This window comes from Ursus arctos, unplaced genomic scaffold (genome assembly GCF_023065955.2).
Source record: "Ursus arctos isolate Adak ecotype North America unplaced genomic scaffold, UrsArc2.0 scaffold_14, whole genome shotgun sequence".
NCBI lineage: Eukaryota > Metazoa > Chordata > Mammalia > Carnivora > Ursidae > Ursus > Ursus arctos.
The window spans coordinates 21212124-21233852 of record NW_026622808.1 but is presented as its reverse complement, the minus strand read 5'-3'; the positions used below and the strand labels follow the sequence as shown (position 1 = coordinate 21233852).

Genomic DNA, 21729 nt, shown 5'->3' with positions numbered 1-21729 from the left:
CCCCTCACTGTGTGCCCTGGGGGTGGTATCAGGATCCCTACAGCATGGCGGATGGGGGGTGTGGGATAACCCATGTAGAGGGCAAGGGGGACAGCAAGGACTCCGTCACTCAGACCCAAGTTCATCTTCAGTTCTGACACTTCCTGTCGGCCTCACTTTGATGAGCCTCTGCTCACACCGGTAACTGGGCACCCAGAGTCAATGTGGTGATGACTCTGAAAGGCACTCGGTGAAGGCCGGGCAGGGAAAAGCTGCAGAAGGGTGGCCTGTTTCTCACCAGGCTGCCCTGACGCTTCCATGAGTCTGTGGGCATGGGGCGGGGACTCGGGGTTGCGTGGGCCACCAGGGGCACCACGGTTACCACAGTCTGACTTGCCTTTTCCCTCCCCAGAGGTCCGTGGTCCAAGCCACTCCACAAGCGCCCAAAGCCGGCCCCGTGCAGCAGCTCACAGTGCAGGGGCTCCAGCCAGTTCACGTGGCTCAAGAGGTGCGTGTGTCCTCCACCTACCTCAGGGCAAGCTGGGACTGGGCCCGGGCTGGGCTGGGGAGGGGCGCAGGCCCATCAGGCCGCAGGGAGGGAATGGAGCTGGGGGTCCTCAAGGGCCCCAGCCCCGCTCCAGGCTCCACCTGGGGCTTTGGGCTGCAGACCCGGTCTTGGAGCCGTCCCCCCCACCCCCACCCCAGCCCCCGGCACCTGGCAGTTCAAGGGCCCAGGTTTTGCGAAGAGAGAGATCTGATTTTCCCCTCCCAGAGACACCGGGTGGGAGATCTGTCGGGTTGCTGCGGGAGCTCAGCGACCCGGTGGGCGGCGGAGGCCTGGAGCCCCGCCCGCGGCCGGCCCCGGTGACCCCCCAGTGTCTCTGTTTGTCCTCCAGAGCTCAGGCAGTCAGTTTCCCGCTAGGAAGGCAGAGCAGCAGGAGCCCCGGCCCACGCCGCCGCCGGAGCCGCCGCCCCGGCCACCCACGCCCGGGCCCCGGCCGAGCGCGCTGGCCCCGCAGCCGCCGCCGCTCCCGCCCGCGTGCAGCGGCGAGCTCCCGCAGCTAGGCAGCCCCGAGCCGCCGCCGCCCCATTACGAGCCGGGCGCCGAGCAGTGGGTGGAGCTGGTGGGCGTGCTGCCCCCGCACCTGCTCCTGCCGCAGCAGAAAGTGGTCTTCGAGCCACTGCCCGGGCTCCCGGCCCGAGCCAGCCCCGACCAGAGGGTCAGGATCCAGAGAGTCCCCCAGGTGCTAGTGTTCGGCACGGCCGCCACGGCCCTCAAAGTAGGTGGCGGACGTACGGGCGGGGGGCATCGGGCGGGCGGGGGCGGGATCCGCCGGCCCCGACCCGCGCCCGGCCCCGGGCTGCCCGTCAGGCGCTGCAGGCCCTGAAGAACCCCCCCTTCCCACCTCGGCCTGGCGAGTCTGGGGACCCGCCTCTGACCCCACCCCCACCCCCACGGCGGGTTCCAGGTCCCAGGCTCCGCTCCCGCAGACGGGCGGGGGATGGGGTGGGAAACTCAGGCCCCGCCCCTGAGGCCCTGTCAGTAATTCCGGGTTGCGTCCCACAAACCGGGGCCCCACCCCTAAGCTCGGACCCCGCCCCTCACATCCTGTACTTCGTTTCCAGGCCCCGCCCCTGCAGACGGGGATCCTTCCCTTGATGCAAGCTCCACCCCTGAGGCCCTGTTCGTAGTTTCAGGCTCTGGCTTTGACTTCAGCTTTAGCGACAGCATTGTCCAGAGCTTGGCTCTACTCCTGGGGTCCAACTTTCATGCCCACAGTAGGACTCTGGGGTCCCCTCAGCCCGCCTCACCTCAGGCCCCACTCTTGCTGTCCCCAGCCTAAGCACAGAGTCCTGGCTTCTCCTGACACAGCTTCTCCTGATTCCCAGCCCTGGCAGAGACTGTAGCCCCTGGGCCTCTGACCCCTGGCCCTGTCCAGGATGCGGTCAGAAAGCCCAGAAATGCAGCCTTCCAGCCTGGGAGCCAGGTGTCCTTGTGGGCTTGGATAGCCACCAGCCCTTTAGGGACAGAGGCCGAGGAGCTGGCCCACCCCTGACCACCTGTGTGCCCTTCCTCCCACACCAGGTGCAGCAGCTCCAGCAGGTGCCTGTCCCACACGTGTACTCCAGCCAAGTGCAGTATGTGGAGGGCGGTGACGCCAGCTACACGGCCAGTGCCATGTGAGTGGGCAGAGCGCTGGGGGAGGGGCCGGGAGTTGGGACCTAGGTCTGCCCAGAACCCTGCTAGGACTTGAGGCCCGAGTCCCAGCCCCAAGCAGACCAGCCAGGCTTCAAGGCCTTGGGTGACGGGTGGTGGGTGCTTCCCAAGGATAACCAGCAGCCACCAGGCAGGGGCAAAGCAGAGGGGACCCTCACAGCTTGGGAGAGGCATCCCAGTATCATTTAGGGCTTTGGAGTCAGATGGGCCTGGATTTAGAAAAGGAAAAAGAAAATGTAATTTTATAAGATAACATTTTTTAAGTAAGAGGGAATGTTAAAGAGTGAAAAGGAGAACTCCACTGTTGACCCCAACCCTACTCCAAATGGGGTGCTGTGACCTCTTTGTTTCCTCCCGGAGGTACTCTGAGAATGGAAACTAGCCCCTTTTTTGTGCAGAAACAGGCGGAGCGTTCTGTCCCTTATTTCTTCCCCCAGCGGTGTATGTTGATTCCTCTTCCGTGTTTCTCTGAGCGGCCCCCAGTCACCCTGTTTAACGGCTGCGTGGCGCTCCACTGTGCGGATGGAGCGTGAACGACATATAGCCAGTGCCCACCTGGCTGACACTCGGGTGACCCCGCTCCCTGCTGCTGCGCGCGCACACACACACACATACACACACAGCACAACCGTGTGCCATGGATCCTCCGCACACCACCTTCCCTCTCCCATCATCCGTAGTAATCATTCCAGGATTAGAGTGATTGCTGATTTAATTTTTAGAAGTTTCTATTGGTTTTCTTTACATTTGTCTTTTTTTGTTTTTTGGGTTTTTTTTTTCTTACATCCCCACCCTGTCCCATGTGGGCATGATGCTGGGGGTTCGCTCATAGAGCATCTCCGTCCCTGGGTCACCATGCTGTGGCAGATCCCAGGGGGCATGACCTTGGCACCTGAGTCATGGTCCGTGGCGTCCAGCTCCCTCACAGCTCTGTTGATTAATTTCCAGTGCTGCCGGTCTCTTAGGCTTGCAGTTGACCAGAGTGGGTAGAGAGCACAGACAGCATTCCGGGAAAGAGTGTGTTCCTCTGGGCCCCCCAGGGGTGTTAGAAGCAGAGCTGAGGCACAAACCCAGCCTTGTGGGGCTACGCTGGCTCCTTCTGCCTCCCCTGGTAGCATCCGTCCTTTGCTTCTGTTTGAATTCATCCCTCCGTGATGATAGTCCGTGTGATCGCACGTAGCCCATCGTTGCATCAGATTCTTCTGGTATGCGACGTTGTTAGCGGCGTTGTGTCTTCTGCTCTCTCTTGCAGTGGATTCTTGCAGGTGGGCCTCACCCTGGCCAAAGCCACAGTCCCTGCACCTCTGTCCCTGGCTCTGTCCAGGCCGCGTCCAGAGACGCACACATTCAGTCAGTCATTCAGCAAATAGCTACCGAAGCCACGGTTTTGGAGCACGTGTTGCTTGTGGGGCGCTGGGCTGGGCCGGGCTGAGCTGGGCTGGCTGTGGTCCCTGCCTGGGGGCAGGGTGGAGGGCACTTGCTGGTGCCACTTGGGGTTACGTGCCTTCGGTGCTGCTCCAGGCCACTTCGGTATGCGTGGACCGGGGTACTTGATCGAGAGCTGCATCTTGGTATCCATCAGGCAGGGGCTTACCTCGGTGACCACGCCTCCTACCATTCACCCCCACCCCCACCCCCATCCCTCTCCTTGCTGCCCCCAGAAGCTACAAGTCTCCTTCCCGTGCTTCCTTCAGGAGACTCCAACAGTGCCTTCCGAGGCGGGCCCCACCTGGCTGGCCTTGCTTCCTTTCTGGATTTTTAACATTCAATGTTATTTTTAGACACTAATATATTAAGAGGGCTCCGAAATCAAAACTGTGCCCCACGATGTCTTGTGAGATGCCTGCCACCCTCCACGGGGCCTCCAGCACCACGGATGCAGATGGAGATACGAAATGGAAACCCCATCCTTACCTTTCCCCACCTTTTCTGTTCACCTGACAGAATGTTCTGGAGCTTCTTCTTTGGCAGGACCTTCCTCCCTCTCTCTCTCACCCATCCATAGGATCCCTTTCACTTAACATTCCTCTAAAGATGGACCCCAGTTTTCACTCTCTTGCGACGACCTGCAGCCTTGGCCTCCATCGTCTGACTCAGGTCCTGGGATGGCTTGAGGAGAACGCTCCGGGGCAGGATATGTCACTGCCTCAAAGGGACTTGCCTCTGCACTACGAAAGTCATCATCGAGTGGCTCCCGTGTGGCCACTGGATGCAGAAGTAGAAACCACCCCCCCTTCTCCAGCACCCTCTTCTTGCCTCATTTACCATCCGGGCCCAGCCCTCCTTCTGCAGTGATCTTGATTTACCTTCTGCTTGCTTCTCCTCTGGCTTCCCCGCCCCCCCCCACGTTAGCCCCCAGGCAGGGCCTCCTGTTGGGTCTGCAGTGCCTAGAACAGTGGCCAGCATACAGTACGCACTCGGTCATTGTTTGGTTTGGTTTTGGATTGACTGAAGTGTGTGGCCTAGTGCACGTTACCTCGCCGTTCTGTCTTGGCTTCTTCACATCTGAGATGTGGACTCCCATGCCAGGGGCCCCTTTGATGATTAAATGAGAGATTGTGCCCCACCAAGCACTCGGGGGGTGCCTGGTCCGGCATAGGTAACTACCTGTTGGCTGACTGGGGCCGCTGCTGCTCGCTCCCTTCCTGAGAGGGACCCCGCCCCGCAGGGGCCCCATGCGTCAGACCCCTGGCCACCCAGCCCTGGCCCTTTGACTCCTCCGTCTGCTTCTCTCTCAGCCGCTCCAGCACCTACCCCTACCCGGAGACGCCGCTCTACACCCAGACAGCGGGCACCAGCTACTACGAAGCTGCGGGCACTGCCGCCCAGGTCAGCACGCCCGCCACCTCCCAGGCAGTGGCCAGCAGTGGCTCCGTGCCCATGTACGTGTCCGGCAGCCAGGTGGTCACCAGCTCCACCAGCAGCGGGGGTGGGACCAGCAACAGCGGCAGTGGCGGCAGCGGCAGCGGGGGAGGCGGCGGCGGGGGCGGTGGCAGTGGCGGTGGCAGCAGCGGCGGCGGCGGAGCGGGCACCTATGTGATCCAGGGCGGCTACATGCTGGGCAGTGCCAGCCAGTCCTACTCCCACACCACCCGTGCCTCGCCAGCCACCGTAAGTGCCGACTCGGGCCCCAGCAGAGGCAGACGGTGGGAGGAGAGGGGCTGGGTGGAGGTGATGGGGGAGGGGGGTGCGTGGTCATTCGCCACCATCAGCCACCATAACCGTTGCACCAGAGTCCCGAGAGGCACATATCGCTGGGTAGCCTCAAACAAGTTACTCAGCGTCTCTGGGCCTCAGCTACTACGCATGAAGCTGTTAGAGCCCAGAAAGCATTGTCTCCTGTGATGGGAACCGATGAGGGCAGGTGTAGAGCAAGCGGGGGAGAGGCAGGCACCAGCACGGTGGGGGGGCTGCCCTGAGCCAGGGTCTTTGTCCATCTGGAAGGCAGCGAGATAACCTCTCTCTGCCCAGATGTGGGCTGTATGGAGTCACCTGCGGAGGGGCCCTCCCTAGCTCTGTGACTGTGGATGGGTCAGGGCCGGGTAGTCCCGTGGCGGTCCTTGTCCTCTGGGAGCTTGGGGTCTGGAGTGATCTAACTACCACCCTTTGACATGGCAACCCATCATGGACCACACAATCAAGACAGACGCTTTCTCAGAAAGCAGGCAGACCCTCCCTTTTATACCCATGCAGCCTGGCTTCTAGTCTGTTTTTTTAAATGCTGCCTGTGACCCACCTCACTGATTTCACGACCCCGTCATGGGTCCTTACCTGAAGTTTGAAAAACGTGCTTCACTAGAACAGTGCTGTCCTGTAGGACATTTTCCACTGATGGGAATATTCCCTGTGCGCGGTTCGGTACAGAGGCCTCTGGCCACGAGTGGCTAGTGAGCACCCAAAATGTGGCTGGGGTCACCAAGGAACTGAGTCGAGTTTGTTTTTCTTTGAACTATTTTGATACACTCATAGATTCATAGGAAGTTGCAAAAATAGTGCAGGGAGATCCCTCTGCGCCCCCCACCCCGTTACCCCATCAGTACAGTACGGTATCCAACCAGGAAACTGGGCTCCGTACAGTGTGGGTGTCTGCTTGTATCTTTTTGTCACGGGTGTGCATTTGGGAAACCACCACTACAGTCAAGATGCAGGACTGCTCCATTGCCACAAAGATCGCCCTCCTGCTCCCCCTTTATGGTAACTCCCGCCCTCTTCCCTCCCGGCATCCCTAGCCCCCAGCAACCATGAATCCATTCCCCATTTCTATAATGCTGTCATTCTGAGAGTGTCCTATGAATCATCCTCCACATGACCTTTTGACATTGGCTTTTTCGACTCAGTATAAATTAATTTAAATAGCTCTGTGTGGTTGGTGGTGACCACATTGGACAGTGCAGTTCTAGAGAATTCCGTGGGATTTAGTCCTCCCCCCCCCCCCCCCCGTGATTACGATATGACGTGCCCTGCAGCCTGGCTGTCAGGAGCACAACTGGAAATAGGCACAGAGAGCACCTCGCAATGAGTACTCGAGAAACCGAAGTGATTCTCAGTGCTCTTGTGTCCCTGGTCTGGCCCCAGGTTCAGTGGCTGCTGGACAACTATGAGACGGCGGAGGGGGTGAGCCTGCCGCGGAGCACCCTCTACTGCCACTACCTGCTGCACTGCCAGGAGCAGAAGCTGGAGCCCGTCAACGCCGCGTCCTTTGGCAAGCTCATCCGCTCCGTCTTCATGGGCCTGCGCACCCGACGTCTTGGCACCAGGTGGGCCACCTACCCCCCGACAGCCACAAGCCCCCCCCCAAGTTCTCCAGGGCCGCGGCTACCCCTCTCATGCCCTCGTTCACTGTGCTCTAGCCCCACTCGCCCCTTCCTCTGACACCCACACACTCCCACCCCAGGGCCTTTGCACCAGCTGTGCCTTCTCCTTCATTCCCCATCTCCTTACTCAAATGCCCCCTGGCCCCCTTCACTGAAACCGAAGCCTTCCCACCTCCCACCTCCCTGACACTGCCCACCACCGCCTTCCCTGCTTGCTTTCCCTCCTCACTATGGCGCGCCATCCCACGTGCCTTATGTGTGGCTTCTCTTGTTGCCATTCTGGCTTCCAGTGCTGGAATGCACATACCTTGAGAGTGCGGGAGCTGCACACGGTTGGTGCTTTACTCAGGGCCTTCCAAGTCTGAATTCATGTAGGAAGGAACAAGGGGCCCTCCCCTGAACCCACTCTTCCCTTCTCCTTTGCAACCCTCACGCCTCCCTGGGGTGAGCCCTGCTGCTCTCTCGGGTCCAGTTCCTGACTTCAGTGTCACCTCTTTTTTTTTTTTTTTAAGATTTTATTTATTTATTTGACAGAGATAGAGACAGGCAGCGAGAGAGGGAGCACAAACAGGGGGAGTGGGAGAGGAAGAAGCAGGCTCATAGCGGAAGAGCCTGATGTGGGGCTCGATCCCATAACGCCGGGACCACGCCCTGAGCCGAAGGCAGACGCTTAACCGCTGTGCCACCCAGGCGCCCCTCAGTGTCACCTCTTTCACTTACAGATGCATAACCCTTGGGCAAAGTACTGCATCTCTCTGTGCCGCAGTTTCTTCCTCTGTCCCTGGAGGATGCCAGGAGCACCTTTCATAGGACAGGGCTAAGGAACACAGGGATTTGTACGTGCTAAGTGCTCAGAACAGTGCCTGGCATGTTGTTATAACTAGTAGTCCATAAGTACTTGCTGACTCCTGCCCCGTGCCGGGTTCGGAGGTCTAGGAGTGCCGCAGATGCTGGCCCTGTCTTCTCAGAACTCAGGTGGCACATGGGGACCTCTCTTGGTACCCACAGCCCCTGTACTTCCCCAGCACAGCACCCCTGGCTCCGTGGAACACTGGTCTTGCCCCCAGGCTGTTTGGCCCCCAAGCAGGGGGAGGCGGGTGTGATGTGAAGGTCCCCGGTGGACAACTGGAGGCCTCCCAGCCCAGCCCTCAGCCTCTGCCTCCCTCTCAGGGGCAACTCCAAATACCACTACTATGGCCTGCGCATCAAGGCCAGCTCGCCCCTGCTGCGGCTGATGGAGGACCAGCAGCACATGGCCATGCGGGGCCAGCCCTTCTCGCAGAAGCAGAGGTAGGAGGATGAGGCCGGACCCTGTGCAGGCGGGCGGGGAAGGGCATGCTGGCCTGTCTCAGTGCCCCCACCACCCCTTCTCCAGGCTCAAGCCCATCCAGAAGATGGAGGGCATGACCAACGGTGTGGCCGTGGGGCCGCAGCAGGCCACCGGGCTGTCCGACATCAGCGCCCAGGTCCAGCAGTACCAGCAGTTCCTGGGTGAGAGCGCCCTGGCCCATGGGGCGGGCTCCGGGCCAGGGACTGAGGCCTCTGGACAGCATGCGGGTGGTTCATCTGCCTTCCCGGAGCTGCCTCATTCCCCACGTCCCGTGGGGGACCCCCGCTTGGGAGGAAAGTGATGACAACTTGATAAGACCCCAGGGAGAGGCTTGGGGGGGCAGGCAGGTGGAGGATAAAGGGCCTCATGGTATCTCCTCCTGCCTCCAGATGCCTCGAGGAGTCTCCCTGACTTCTCAGAGCTTGACCTCCAGGGCAAAGTGCTCCCCGAGGGCGTTGGGCCTGGGGATATCAAGGCCTTCCAGGTCCTGTACCGGGAACACTGTGAGGTAGGGCAGCTGGGTGAGTGGGCAGGGGCGAGGGAAAGCCATGCTGCCCCCCCGCCCCCCGCCATGTCCCTGAGCATCCAGCCTCCCCAACAGGCCATCGTCGACGTCATGGTGAACCTGCAGTTCACCCTGGTGGAGACGCTGTGGAAAACCTTCTGGAGGTACAACCTTAGCCAGCCCAACGAGGCGCCTCCGCTGGCTGTGTGAGTCCCTCGGTGGGAGCGGGGAGGAGGGAAAGAAGGGGTGGGGCACGGAGAGTCAGCACCCAGGGCTGGGGTAGCCAGACCTCAGACATCATGTGGAAGGGGGGCATCTGCCTGACCCCTGCAGTTTGTGGGGTGCACACAACCTTCTGACCCCCACTCCAGGGCTCGTGTATCGGTCTGACACCCAGTGCCTGGGCTAGCAGGCCTCGCGAAGCCATTCCCTCCCTGCGGCGGGTGGGTGCCTGTGCCCGGCATGCAAGTATGAGATCGCCATCTGCCCCCGGGGGCATCGGGGCCCGTGTCAGCCTGACCTCGGGCATGGGGCGGCTGTCCACAGGCATGACGAGGCTGAGAAGCGGCTGCCCAAGGCCAGCCTGGTGCTCCTGTCCAAGTTCGAGCCAGTGCTGCAGTGGACCAAGCACTGTGACAACGTGCTGTACCAGGGCCTGGTGGAGATCCTCATCCCGGACGTGCTGCGGCCCATCCCCAGTGAGTGCAGGACAGCCACCCCGCCCGTGGCCCCCCGTCCCCACCCGCCACGGCCCTGATCGGCCCCTGCCGCCACCCGTAGGTGCCTTGACCCAAGCGATCCGGAACTTTGCCAAGAGCCTGGAGAGCTGGCTCACCCACGCCATGGTGAACATCCCCGAGGAGATGCTGCGTGTGAAGGTGAGGCTGACGGGGCTCTGGGGACAGGCTCGTGGGCGGGGGCTGAGCGGCGGCTGGGGCCCGGCTCTCCTCTCCCCGGTAGTGGCCACGGGCTGTGTCCCCGTGCCTGTCCCCTCAGAGTGAGCTTTGGGTATTATCTTTACAGACCAGCGTCCTTAGGTCCGCACTTCTGAAGCACAGCCCCTGTGTGGTGTTTTGTACGTGACACGAGATCTTAAAATAAAAACCAAATGCAACTTGAAGTAGTTCTCTTCAGACAGCTTCACTAGGGGGAAAATAACGTTTATAAGGGAACAGAATAATAGTCCTCTTCATCAACGCTGCACAGTAACTATTCCAATGTGAGGAAGTAGATGTGATAGGCCTGCTTTTGAGCAAAAATATAAAAGGAAGAAAAGGGGTTTTTGTTGTCCTTAAAATGTTAAGGAGACAGTCACACGGACCTGGGCATCTCAAGCACCGCCCGTGGGTGCACTGGACAGGCGGTGAGGTGGAAAGAGTAGACGCTGGGTCCAATGAATAAACGAGTAGATGTGTTCATTCATGTAGTCAGCACGCATTTATTGAGCATCTACTGTGTGCCAGCGCGGTTCTCAATGCTGGGGGCACAGCAATGACCAAGGTGGACAACACCCCACCCTCCCTAAGGTGACATTCAAGAGAATAACGGTTTGAGCACTCCCCTTTCTAGGCAGTGCCCTCTGAGAGTTTCTCTTGTCTCCTTTCATTAATAATAATGTCAAACACACTACATGGATTTTTTTTTTTTTTTGGTCCCATACTTTGGGTGTCCACCCGGAGTTTGAAAATCCCGACCCCTTGATGTCCCCAAAAAAGCAACGAGGTACATCCCTCCCTTTGAGGAGAGAGAAAGGCTCAGACACATCGCAGCGTCTGGGGCAGGGGATGGGGGGCCTGGGTTCCCACCAGCCACGACCACATCCGACCCGCCCGCCCCCCCCCCCGCCCCGCAGGTGGCCGCGGCCGGCGCCTTCGCGCAGACCCTGCGACGCTACACGTCGCTCAACCACTTGGCGCAGGCAGCGCGCGCCGTGCTGCAGAACACCGCGCAGATCAACCAGATGCTGAGCGACCTCAACCGCGTGGACTTCGCCAACGTGCAGGTGAGCGCGGGCAGGGCCGGTGCGCGCCAGGCGGCGCAGGTGAGGGCAGCGCGGCCCCGGGCGGCGGCTGAGCCGCGGGCGCTTGCCGGCTGTACCGCAGGAGCAGGCCTCGTGGGTGTGCCGCTGCGAGGACCGCGTGGTGCAGCGGCTGGAGCAGGACTTCAAGGTGACCCTGCAGCAGCAGAACTCCCTGGAGCAGTGGGCGGCCTGGCTGGACGGCGTCGTGAGCCAGGTGCTCAAGCCCTACCAGGGCAGCGCCGGCTTCCCCAAGGCCGCCAAGCTCTTCCTCCTCAAGTGGTCCTTCTACAGGTGCGCTCGAGCTCTGCGAGATGCGGGCGGGAAAAGGCGGGGTGGCAGGCCCTTCCTGGGGCGGGGCCTCGAGGCGGCTCCTCCTCCCTGGGGGGCAGGCCAAAATGGGATCGGGGGAGGCCCTGCCTCCTCGCAGAATTTGGGATCGGAGAAGATCCGGCTTCCTTGGGGCTCGGGTTCCTTTTCCCCAGCGCGGAGGACCTGTTGGCGGTGGGCGGGGTGTGGGCCCTATGCTGTCACTGACGGAAGCACTTGGGAAGCCAGGGCGGGGCCGGACCGGGGTAGCTGGGCTTGCTGGCGCGTGGGGTCCTCGAGGCCCGGAAGGCGGGCGAGGGGCGGCACCCGGCCTGATGGCCTCCTCTCCGCCGCCGCCCACAGCTCCATGGTGATCCGGGACCTGACCCTGCGCAGCGCTGCCAGCTTTGGTTCCTTCCACCTCATCCGGCTGCTCTACGACGAGTACATGTACTACCTGATCGAGCACCGCGTGGCCCAGGCCAAGGGCGAGACCCCAATTGCCGTCATGGGCGAGGTGCGCGCGGCGGGGCTCTGAGGGCGCGGGCGGGGCGCCCCTCGGCGGGACCCTCACCCCTTGTCTTGCCTCCTTGCAGTTCGCCAACCTGACCACCTCGCTGAACCCCCTTGACCCAGATAAAGGTAGGCGGGGCGTGTCCCTGTCGGGGGCCGGAGTCCAAGGAGCCGCGGACGGGGGGGGGGGGGGGGGGGGCGCGGCCGCCCCACGCTGAGTCGGGGCTGCTCTGTGTGCCCCAGATGAGGAGGAGGAAGAGGAGGAGGAGAGCGAGGACGAGCTGCCGCAGGACATCTCGCTGGCGGCCGGCGGCGAGTCGCCCGCGCTGGGGCCTGACACCCTGGAGCCGCCGGCCAAGTTGGCACGGACAGACGCGCGTGGCCTCTTCGTGCAGGCGCTGCCCTCCAGCTAAGCCCGCGGCCTCCCCCGCCCCGCCCGCCCGCCCCCGCCGCCCATCCACGCCAGGGTCCCACACAGCTTCTGTGGCTTTGCTGTCACCGTTCCAGCCTCGGGCCGGGAGGGGGCCTCCAAGACAGGGAAGGCTAGGGGGTCCCTGCCCCCAAGGGGGCCGGCACAATCACAGGGCCGGGCGGAGCCGCAGCTGCAAACTGACACAAAAGACGTGCCTTAAGGAACCCGCCGCCGTGCCCCGGTGCCCCGTGGGACAGCCAACTAGGCTCCTTGGCCCCGAAGGCCTCAGCATCTCCCTCCCCCAGCCCCACCCTCCCATCGTCCCAGGGGGCAGGCAGGCAGGCCCCCCTCCCCTGTGGAACCGTTAACTTATTCAGCTCGCTGGCTTTGCACAGTCTGTCCCGGGCCCAACCCTGAGCCCCAGGTGGGCACAGGTGGGCATCACCTGGGGACCCCCCACTGTCAGCAGCAGCCCCGGGACCCCTCCCCCAGCAACCCCACTGCTCCCCACTCCTTGGTATAAGTGCAATTAAAGCCGTGGGTGTCGCATCTTCTCCAGAGCTGGGCCCTCCCTTGCCCCGCAGCCCTCAAGGAGGGCACTGTCCGGCCTGGTTGGGGGGAGGGCAGCCGGGGAGGGGGGGCCGCCTCCAGCTTCCAAAGAGCAGCAGGCTGGGCTGGGCGTGGGAGCCCAGACGGGCCTGCTGCTGGCAGTGGGGCCCAGAAGTGCCCGTGCCTGTCCCGGCCCAGGCTGGGGGTTCGGCTCCCTCAGATCCAAGACCCCAGTGTCCCAGGCCACCTGCCTCCGGTTTGTAATGGAACCTCTGTGCTCCTTCTCTCCCGGGAGACTGTGCTTCTCCTCCGTGCAGTGCGACCCGCCCCCCACATGACTATTGTGCGATTTGTGAGCCGCCTGAGCGGAGTTGGTAACTTGTTGGTTTTTTTCCAACCATCATGGCCTTATCTGTTCCGGTTTTCTCAGTGTCTTCAACCTGTGAGATAGATGTTTATGGCAAAAAGCAAAAAAAAAAAAGACAAAAAAAGATCTGACCTATTGTATAAAAATCACTATTTTGTGTGCTCCGCGTGCTACAGCTTTTGGGGTGGCCCCCCACTTCCCCTCCCCACTCCCTCGGGGCCCCCCGTCCTGGCCGTGAAAGTGTCCACGCGTGTGGTAGTCTAGTGTGCCGAGCTGTTTTCTACCTTTTTGTAGTCTTTCTTAAAACACAATAAATTCCGCTGTGATATGTGGCTGCTGCTGACTCGCGGGGCCTTGGGGCTGGGGGCTCCAGCTGGGCCCCGAGCGGCAGTAAAGGGAATTCAGGAGGTTCAGAAATAAAACATTTATTACATGAAGAGGAACGACGGGCAGGGGGAGGGGATGGCCACGAGGTCTGCCACCTCAGGTGGGGGGAGGCTGGGGTGGGCAGGGGAAGGGGGTCCATTCGGCCTCCCTGGGGGGCAATGTCCACACCTGTAGCCAAGGAAAGGGGCAGATGCACAAAGAGCAAGGGCCTGTGCCCAGCGCGGGGTGAAGGTGGGCGCTGGAGGCTGGTGGGGCAGGGGGCTCCCTCCCTCTGCCCCTTCCCAACTTAAATAGGCATAAATAAGAAGCGTCCAGACTCTCAGGCCACCAGGGGCTGCCCCGCCCAGCCCCCTTCCCCGCAGCCTAACACGAGTGCCGGTCGTCGGTCGGTCGTCGGTCGGCTGGCCAGCCGAGGAGAGGCTGCCAGGAAGGCAGGCAGCTCCCAGGCCGCGGAGGTAGTTGGAGTCAGTGTCCAGAGCGGCCGGGCCCTCACAGCACAATCCATGTGTATCGCTCACTGTCTGCCAGAACCTTCAGTGAGCACCCTGCGGGGAAGGGTCAGAAGGGAGCCGTGGAATCTCCGCAGGCCCAGACTGAAGGGAGGGGCCTGCCTCTTCCCCTGACTGGATTTGGGCCACAAGGTTCCGGAAGGCAGTGACCCCGCTGAGTTATCCTGCAGGCCTCCCCCGGCAGCCACCCAGTAGAGGGCTGCTGAAGAACAGACCGGCTGAGGGTCCCCAGGTGCCACACCCGCCAGGTTGTCTCCAAGCCTGCCCTCCCCTCGCTCCGGTTCCGTGGTGTCCGCCAGCATGGCCAGAGGACTCCATTCAGGCAGACAGAGGAATCCGCACCTGCTCTAGGCCTGGCGCCACACCAGATAAGGACCTCGGTCCCGACCCTCATCGAGTCATGGGGCCCACCTTTGTGCAGCGCCTCGTTGGTCATCCTGTTGACGTAGCGGCCGCTGCTCTCGGGCACCAGCCACTTCATGACCATGTCCACGCAGCTCTTGCGGTATGAGCTCCAGACACTGCCGCTGAGGACGAGGGGGTGAGGGCTCTCGTCACCCGGGCCACCCACCCTCGGCCCCAGCCCGGCCCGGGCCCCGGCCCCGCCTCACCTGGTCTGCCCCTTGACCTCGGTGAGGTCGCCTACACTGACTGTCACGAAGATGCCGGTGTTGAGGTCCCATGCCACCTTGAGGCTGGTGTGATAGGTCTTTGGTCTGCAGTGGGGTGGGGGGCAAAGGAGAAAGGGATGGGTCCCGGGCGACCCAGACGGTCTTCTGTCTTTGGAGCAGCAACGGAGTGCCCAGTCCAGGTTCTGGGGACGGGGGAAGTCGTCTCCCATCCCCATCGCCCACCCCACAGAAGAATAAGTGTGGCCTCCCGCGGTGCAGAGATGGGCGGCACCTCTCCTCCCACTCGCTCACCGGAGCTGGCCCTCCTCAGTGGGGGACGGGAATGCCAGCAGCAGCAGGCCAATGTTGATGAGGACTTGATTGGTTTCCGGGCAGACCTGGGGGCGGGGACGCCAGGGACAGCTGTTGAGGTGACGCCCAGAACAGAGAGGCCCTGGGCCCACCCTGTCCCCTCCCCGGGCCCACCTCCAGGATGACAATGTCATAGTCACTGAAGGAACAAAACTGGTGGGCCCAGGTGGCGTCATGGCGGATGACCTCGTTGATGACGTATTCAAAGTCCAGTGTGAGCTGCTCCACCGTCAGGTACTGACCCTGTGGGCGGTGCGTGGAGGGGGAGGGCTGCTTCAACTGCCACCCCAGCAGGCTCCCGGGGGGCTGCCCCTAGGCCTGCCCCCCCACAACTGGCACCAACCTGGACGGCAGCCCGCTCCCGCATGGGCCGCAGGTTGCGCCCACGGAGATCGGTCACCACGAAGGGCAAGGAGATCTTGTCATCCTCAAACTCTGAGGGGACAGGAAGTGAGGGTAGGGGTGGTGGGGGGGCCTAGTGGCTCCCCTGGCTGGCCTCCCATGCTTAGGGCCTTGCCCGCTGGGTGGGTCCCCGGCTCACCATCCTCCGGTTCTGTCCCTTCGCTGGACCCCAGCACATAATACAGCTTGGTGTAGTTGACGTAGCCGGGCTCCGGGGCTGGCGCCTCCGCCGCAGGGGGGCTATCTCGGGGTACCACCTCCCCGCCTGGGGCCAGGGGCCCTGAGGGCAGACGGCAGCGGCTGCCCGAGGGCCCCGGGCAGGGGGGCGGCCGGGCCTCCTCCAAGGTACCCCCCTTGGCCTCTCTGGCCCTGCGGAAGATGTCGGCCACAAACTCCTTGGCTTTGGCGATGGCGGGCGAGGGCTCGGGGGCCCCAGGGGGCCGGGCGGGAGCCGCTTCGGGGCAGGGGCTGGGGAGGGCAGGGGGCACCTCGGGGCTCTGGGGCCCAGGGGGGCTGGGGGGGGCCGGAGGGGAGGTGGTGTGGTCATACAGGATTTGGCAGAAGCTGCTCTCGCCTGGAATAAAAACAGAGAGGGAGGTGGGGAGTGGTCCACAGACAAGTTCAAGCTTAGGACACTACCAACCTCCCCCACCGCCCTGGGGGTGGTTCTTAGAAATCCACCTGGAGAAGACCCTTCTAGAAGCCTTACCTATGTTAGATATCAGTCAGAAACACTCAGAAGGGAGAAAGACCTTATACACACGTATGCTCGCACATAAACAACACTTTCATTTAGACTTCAACTCTGAGCATCTACCAAATGCCACACCCTGAGGACTCCAGTGAACAAGACGGAAATCTCTGCCCCTGGGGGGCTGACAGTGACAAAAGCTAAAAACCACCGAAGTCTGAGTCTACTACACAGCCATCCATCCTCTCCAATGGGAGGTGACTGCCTTGGGCACAGAACAGCCAAATCCCAAGCCTCCATCTGTCTGACTAAGGACCGGCTCTCCCTCCGAGGGATGTGGACTCAGCCTGGACAGCCCCACGCACTCAACGAGCAGTGCCGGGAGCTGGGCCCTGGGCTCTGCCTGCACCACCTCCATAGGACTCCCCCACAATCAACCCTGTGGGGGGCTGTGTCCTCCCAGTTCAGAGACTAGGGGCTGAGGCTCAGAGAGAAAGTTGTCCAAGGTCACACCGCCATACAATGCGAACCAATGCACTCCTGTCCACCAGCATGGAAACCAGCCAGGTCACAACTCACTCCCCCTCTGTGTAAATGGTGATGTGGTAGACACTGCCCCCCTCACCCCCGAATGCACACAGCTGAGTCCTGTCCCACGTGGCCCTTCCTACAGGGACCACAAGTCCAGGGGATATGGGGCTCAGCTAGGCCTGGCTTGTTGGGGGCTCACAACCTGACGAAGGGCAAGGCCTTGCCCACAGTGGCACAGGCGGCCAGGGCCAGGAGGGCCCTAGATGGGCCTGGGGACAAGGCATCCTGGCCCTTGCTGATGTGTGGGCTCAGTTATATACATTTAATCCTCTTTTCATACCCACTCCCCTCCCTCTCCGAGGGGCAACCATTTTAATGTAGTTAGTGGTTGTCTTTTTATTTGACTGGGTTCTTGCAAAATCAGAACATATTTGTAATTTATATGTGAGTGGTATCATTATCTGGTTATAAATCTTCTTTCGTTTCCTTTGCATTCTAGTATGTCTTTAAGGCATGATCCACAGACATGCTCACTGGGGCGCCCACTGGGACTGCTGATCCAAGAGAATACCTGCCTTGTCCTACCTCCCTGATCCCCAGGGATGGAGAGCAGGCACCCCCCAAAGCCTAGGACATGCCCAGGCACAGGACTGTGGTCACAGTGCTGCCATACGGCCCTGAGAGTGCAGGGAGGCCCCAGAGCTCCACATCACCGCCAGTCCGTAGCATTATCCAGCTTCTTAACTTTGGCCACTCTGTCAAGGGACATCACCTTGTGATCTTCATTGGCATTTTTCCTATTCCCAAAGACATATGACAGCCATCTGTCCCCTAACCACTCCCTGAAATTTTTAAATTTTTGGAAAGAGCACTGCACCGTCCAGCATGGTAGCCGTGGCCACATGTGGCTATTTGAACTCAACTAAAATTAACTGAAATTAAAAATGCAGTTCCTTGATCACACAAGCCACTTTCAAGTGGCTACTGCGGGCAGCTGTAGCAGACCCGGCAGATACAGGCCACCCCAGCCCCGTGGAAAGTTCTAGAGGACAGCACTGGGGTGGAGCATGGCTAGCTGTGGATTCCGTATTCCCGCTTTCCGGCTGTGTGACCTTGGACGAGGGACTTCACCTCTCCAGACCTTGTTCGGGGTCAGGAGACCAGGGGCTCGGAGACTTCCAGCGGGTGCCGGGCCCGTCGTCGGCCCCGGGTGCCTACCTGCCGCGTGGACGGAGACGGCACAGGCCACCAGGGAGTAGCTGGTGTTCAGCAGCACCACCTGGTCCTTCTTGAGCTGGAAGGCGGGCTGGAAGGTGGGGAAGGGGTAGACCACCTGGTACTTGGTGTGCAGCATGAAGCCGTGCCGCAGGCACTGCGCGCTCGGGTCGCCTGCAGCAACACACGACCCGCGGGCTCACTCGTGGCCTCGGGGCGCGGAAGCAGCCGGCACCCCGAGGCCCCCGGCCGCTCACCTGGATGGGCCCGGCTGGCTTCCCGGCAGGCGGCGCAGCGGCCCGGCGGCGGCACCGCCACAGTGCTGATGTAGATGTCCCGGTGGTTCTCGTCACTCATCATCATCATGTTCATGAGCATCCCATTGGCCGAGCGGGTGCTGGGGGCCGGGAGGCCTTCAGCCACCTGGCCCACGCACCGCCCTCCCCAGGTCCCTGGGCCTTCCGTGTCCCCGAGTCTTACTTGAAGCCGAAGACGATGACCTTGGAGGCATCGCTGGGCCATTCGCACACGGTCAGGTACAGGTCGCTGTAGATCTCCTCGTCCTGGAAGAGCCGCACCTGCCGGACCTGAGCAGCCACGTTCAGGGTCGGTATGGGGTCAGAGCGGGCAGGGTAGGGGGCACAGGGGACCCGAGGCTACACCCTGCTGGGCTGGAATCGGAGCTGGGGCTGAGCTGGCAGGAGTACCCTTTGGGGGGGGGGGGTGGCTCGAGCCAGGGAGTCCCAAGCAGCTCCTACACCATACCCCTCTGCCTTCCTGAGGACAGGCTGGAGAGGCTCCCCTTACAAGGAGGGGAAACAGGGAGGCCAGCCGGGCACAGGAGGAAGCTGATGACAGCCCTGCCCCAAGAAAGGGGACTCTGCCAGACACATCAGTTCAACGCCCAATCTACCCTGAAACCACCTCTCCAAGCTCATGTGTAAACTGGGGTAACAGCACTCACCTGCTGGAAAGGGGCGGGGGTTCAAGGAGTCAAAGTCAGGGTTAAGCAAACGGGCTAGCAAAGCTACCGGGTCCCACCTGGCCTGAGCCTGCCGTGTCCTTCTTACAGGCTATGTATGCTAAGTCAAACCACACGGAAGTGCCTCTATCTACTCACTTTCAACTATAAAAACGGCACCTGCACGTGGTTTGACCTAACACTCAGAATACTGCCAACGACCCCTGGGGTAGAATTTCTCCACTTTACAGACAAGGAAGCTGAGGCTCAGGGGGCTGCTGTGATCTGCTGGTCCCACTGCTGGAAGGGACAGCCCAGCCCTGGGCCTGGCCCTACCAGCTTGAGCTTGCTGTGGACGTTGAACTCCCACCAGTACAGATGGTAGATGTAGAAGGAGAAGTCATCGTCCCCGCTGCTGCTGGTGTATGAAAGAACGTAACGACCGCACTTGGAAAAGCCCAGGAAGATGTGTCTGTGGGGGCAGGGGCAGAACGGCCAGCTCAGGACCAGCCTGCCGCCCCACCCAGCCGCCTCCCCTGCCCCAGCCCAGCCTCACGCAGCCTCACCCTGCGTAGAGAAAGTCCTCGTCCACAATGTTCTTGAGGGAGACGCAGACCCTGGGCGGCAGCTTCCGGAAGAGGCGAGGGGAGAGCTGCCCACTGATCTGGGGAAGGGGAGGCCCTGGCTCTTGAGCACCATCACCCCCAGGCCCCTCACCTAAAGCAAAGTAGCACCCCCAGGGTCTGGTCCAGACACACAGGCCCACTTTCTGACAACCATGACGGTCAAGAGTAGTCCAAGCTCTGGAAGGTGGAAATAGCTGGGAAAGATGGATCAGCTGGGCCTCACCTGAGCCTCCCCTTCCACCAGGGACCCAAGCCACTCTCCCAGCCCCACAACTCTTCAGCCTCAGAGCCCCTCTGGCCCAAGCATCAAGGTTCTAAGGACCAGCACTGGCATCACCCCCCACCCCCAGGAAGGTTCCCCATTCATCCCTGGCCACACTGGGCCACTGGCTGCCTTTCTGAGGGCTGCTTCATGGTGCACTGAGCTGTGGGTGTCCGCAACCACTAAGGAGGCTTGACCAACAGAACTCACCTGTCCCTGACCCACTAGCCTACACACAGGGTGCTCAGAACCTCTGGGATGGCCCTGGCCTCAGCTGGAGACCCGCTGAAGCAGAAGGGTGGGGCTGATCAGTGACCTTCCAATTCCAGCCCAATCCCCCCTTCTCAATTAACCTAGTTGCCTTCTAACTTACCCCTTCATCCCAAAAACTTCAAGGAAGGATTTGTTGGGGGGACAGGCAGGCACAAGCTGGGTAGTAGGGGATCAGAGCACCCTGAGTCCTACAGCCCAGTCTGAGTGAGATACTTGGCCTTGCCCTCAAGAGAGTACAGGCTGATGGGAAAGAGACCTATCTGGGGAGCTCCCTAGCATATGGGGGAGACAGCCCACTCCTCAAGGGGATCCCAGTCTGGTGGAACAGCCTTGTCGGTGAGGCCCAGGCTGACAGGGGAGACACAATCCCTGTTCAGGGAGCTCCCAAGCTACGGGTGGAGCCACAGCCCAACCCAGGGAACGACCAGGCTGAAGGCGGAGACTGTCCCTGGCCCAGGACCTCGTCAAAAGGAGGAGACACAACGCTGCCCTCACAGAGTTCCCAGCCTAATGGAGAAGGCGCTCTCCCTATCCACAGGGATACAGTCTGCCCAGGTAGCCGCCGACCTGACAGCAGATTCACATGTCTGCCCTCCCAGAGCTCCCAAGCTGATGGGGGAGAGAGATGCTGGCACATTGTGAGTTTACTGTCTGATGGAGAAGACAGAGCCCTGCTCAGGGAGCTCCCAGTCTGAGGGGAAAGACCAGGCTTTCTCCAAGGAGGTTCCTCCCATTCAGTGGGGGAGGCAGACACAGGTACAGGACCTCCCAGCTCCTGTGTGGTCAGAGCCGGGACAGAGAGAGGAACACCAGGCAGAGGAAGCCCAGCCGGTAGCAAGGGCTCCGCCAAGGGGGCGGGAAGGCTCCATAACGGAGAGGCCATGGGAACAGGGTTTTGAAAAATGAGTCTGACCGTGGATCGCCCCCTTCCTCCTTATTCCTCCAGCGACCCCCTCCATCCAAGCCCTTTCTCAGCCACCCCCACCAGCCCTTCCATCCATACCCCCTCCCCCGGACCCCGCCCCCAGCTCCCTCCATCCAAACCCCCGTCCCAGCCCCCTCCATCCAAGCCCTCTCCCCGGGGCCCCGCCCAGCCCCCTTCCTCCGAGCCCCCTCCCCCGGGGCTCCGCCCCCAACCCCTCACCCCGCGAACGCCCTCCCTCCCTCCGCCTCCCTCGTCCCTTCTCCCCACCCTCTGGCGCGCTCCTCCCAGACTCCAGGCCTTACCTTGACCCGCTCCAGCTGCTTGAGGACGTGCTCCCGCCGCCGCCCCGCTGCCCGCTTCCCCCCGGCGCCCCCGGGGCCGCCAGCGCCGCTCCCGGCCCCGCTGTTCCGCTCCGATTTCGAGCTGGGCGCCATTTTCACCCCCTCCCTCCACTTCCGGAGCAACCGGCCTTTTCGTCCCACCCCCGCCGCCTCCTCATTGGCCCTTTCTCGGCACAGCGGCCGGTCGGTTGGGTGAAGGCCCGCACTCGGGGCCTCTTCCCGCTAGACCTGTCCATCATAGCCACTTCGGCCCTTGATTGGTAGAGATGGTACAACCTCCGTGGTTCGCCGCAGTATTCCCGCCTTTCCGCAAGGACGCACCCGTCAGAGGCCCGGATTGGGCCCCTTGCCCAGGTGACTTTAACCGGATAGGCGAAGGCCCCTATCTCTCTCGGCGGCGTCACGCCCCTCTGTGGCTGGTGGGTTTCCATGGAGACCGCAGGCGGTCCAGGCCCGTGGGCGGGGCGAAGGGAACCGGTGGTCCCCACGGGGCTGGAGTCCCCACAGCGCTCTACCCGGATGCTCAGAGGCCTGCCAACTATCCTGGGGCCACCCGGCCAGGCCAAGGAAAGGGCTTTGGAAAAAAAAAAAAAAAAGATGAGATTCGATG

The 21729-nt window shown here is 61.7% G+C and overlaps 2 protein-coding genes across 2 annotated transcripts in view; one reads left to right on the top strand and one right to left on the bottom strand.

The window, feature by feature from the left end:
* Positions 1-13338, top strand: part of RFX1 (regulatory factor X1) — a 30837-nt gene extending 17499 nt beyond the window's left edge. The window contains exons 7-21 of the mRNA XM_026488081.4: positions 392-487; positions 2066-2160; positions 4936-5308; positions 6773-6954; positions 8182-8301; positions 8387-8502; positions 8731-8849; positions 8943-9052; positions 9393-9544; positions 9627-9724; positions 10699-10848; positions 10949-11157; positions 11536-11689; positions 11769-11814; positions 11929-13338. Coding sequence (XP_026343866.2) covers positions 392-487; positions 2066-2160; positions 4936-5308; positions 6773-6954; positions 8182-8301; positions 8387-8502; positions 8731-8849; positions 8943-9052; positions 9393-9544; positions 9627-9724; positions 10699-10848; positions 10949-11157; positions 11536-11689; positions 11769-11814; positions 11929-12098 — 2190 coding nt within the window. The 3' untranslated portion in view covers positions 12099-13338. The remainder of the gene's footprint in view (positions 1-391; positions 488-2065; positions 2161-4935; positions 5309-6772; positions 6955-8181; positions 8302-8386; positions 8503-8730; positions 8850-8942; positions 9053-9392; positions 9545-9626; positions 9725-10698; positions 10849-10948; positions 11158-11535; positions 11690-11768; positions 11815-11928) is intronic.
* Positions 13339-13454: 116 nt separating this feature from the next.
* On the bottom strand, positions 13455-21221 carry DCAF15 (DDB1 and CUL4 associated factor 15). Its single transcript, XM_026488082.4, has 13 exons — positions 21081-21221; positions 19259-19356; positions 19029-19164; positions 18212-18318; positions 17989-18128; positions 17735-17905; positions 15434-15868; positions 15236-15327; positions 15007-15135; positions 14833-14918; positions 14521-14625; positions 14321-14436; positions 13455-13945 (listed from the first exon to the last, which is right to left on the bottom strand). The coding sequence occupies exons 1-13, from the start codon at positions 21210-21212 to the stop codon at positions 13890-13892; spliced, it is 1803 nt and encodes a 600-aa protein (XP_026343867.1). The 5' UTR covers positions 21213-21221; the 3' UTR covers positions 13455-13889.
* Positions 21222-21729: the final 508 nt, after the last annotated feature.

Bases quoted from the DNA above. Each gene is read 5' to 3' on its own strand.
- DCAF15 (XM_026488082.4), bottom strand. From the start codon at position 21,212: ATGGCGCCCAGCTCGAAATCGGAGCGGAACAGCGGGGCCGGGAGCGGC. The intron at 19,357-21,080 runs GTAAGGCCTGGA...CCCCTTCCCCAG, and splicing joins AGCAGCTGGAGCGGGTCAAG to ATCAGTGGGCAGCTCTCCCC. The intron at 13,946-14,320 runs GTGGGCCCCATG...CCTTCCCCGCAG, and splicing joins CAACGAGGCGCTGCACAAAG to GGTGCTCACTGAAGGTTCTG.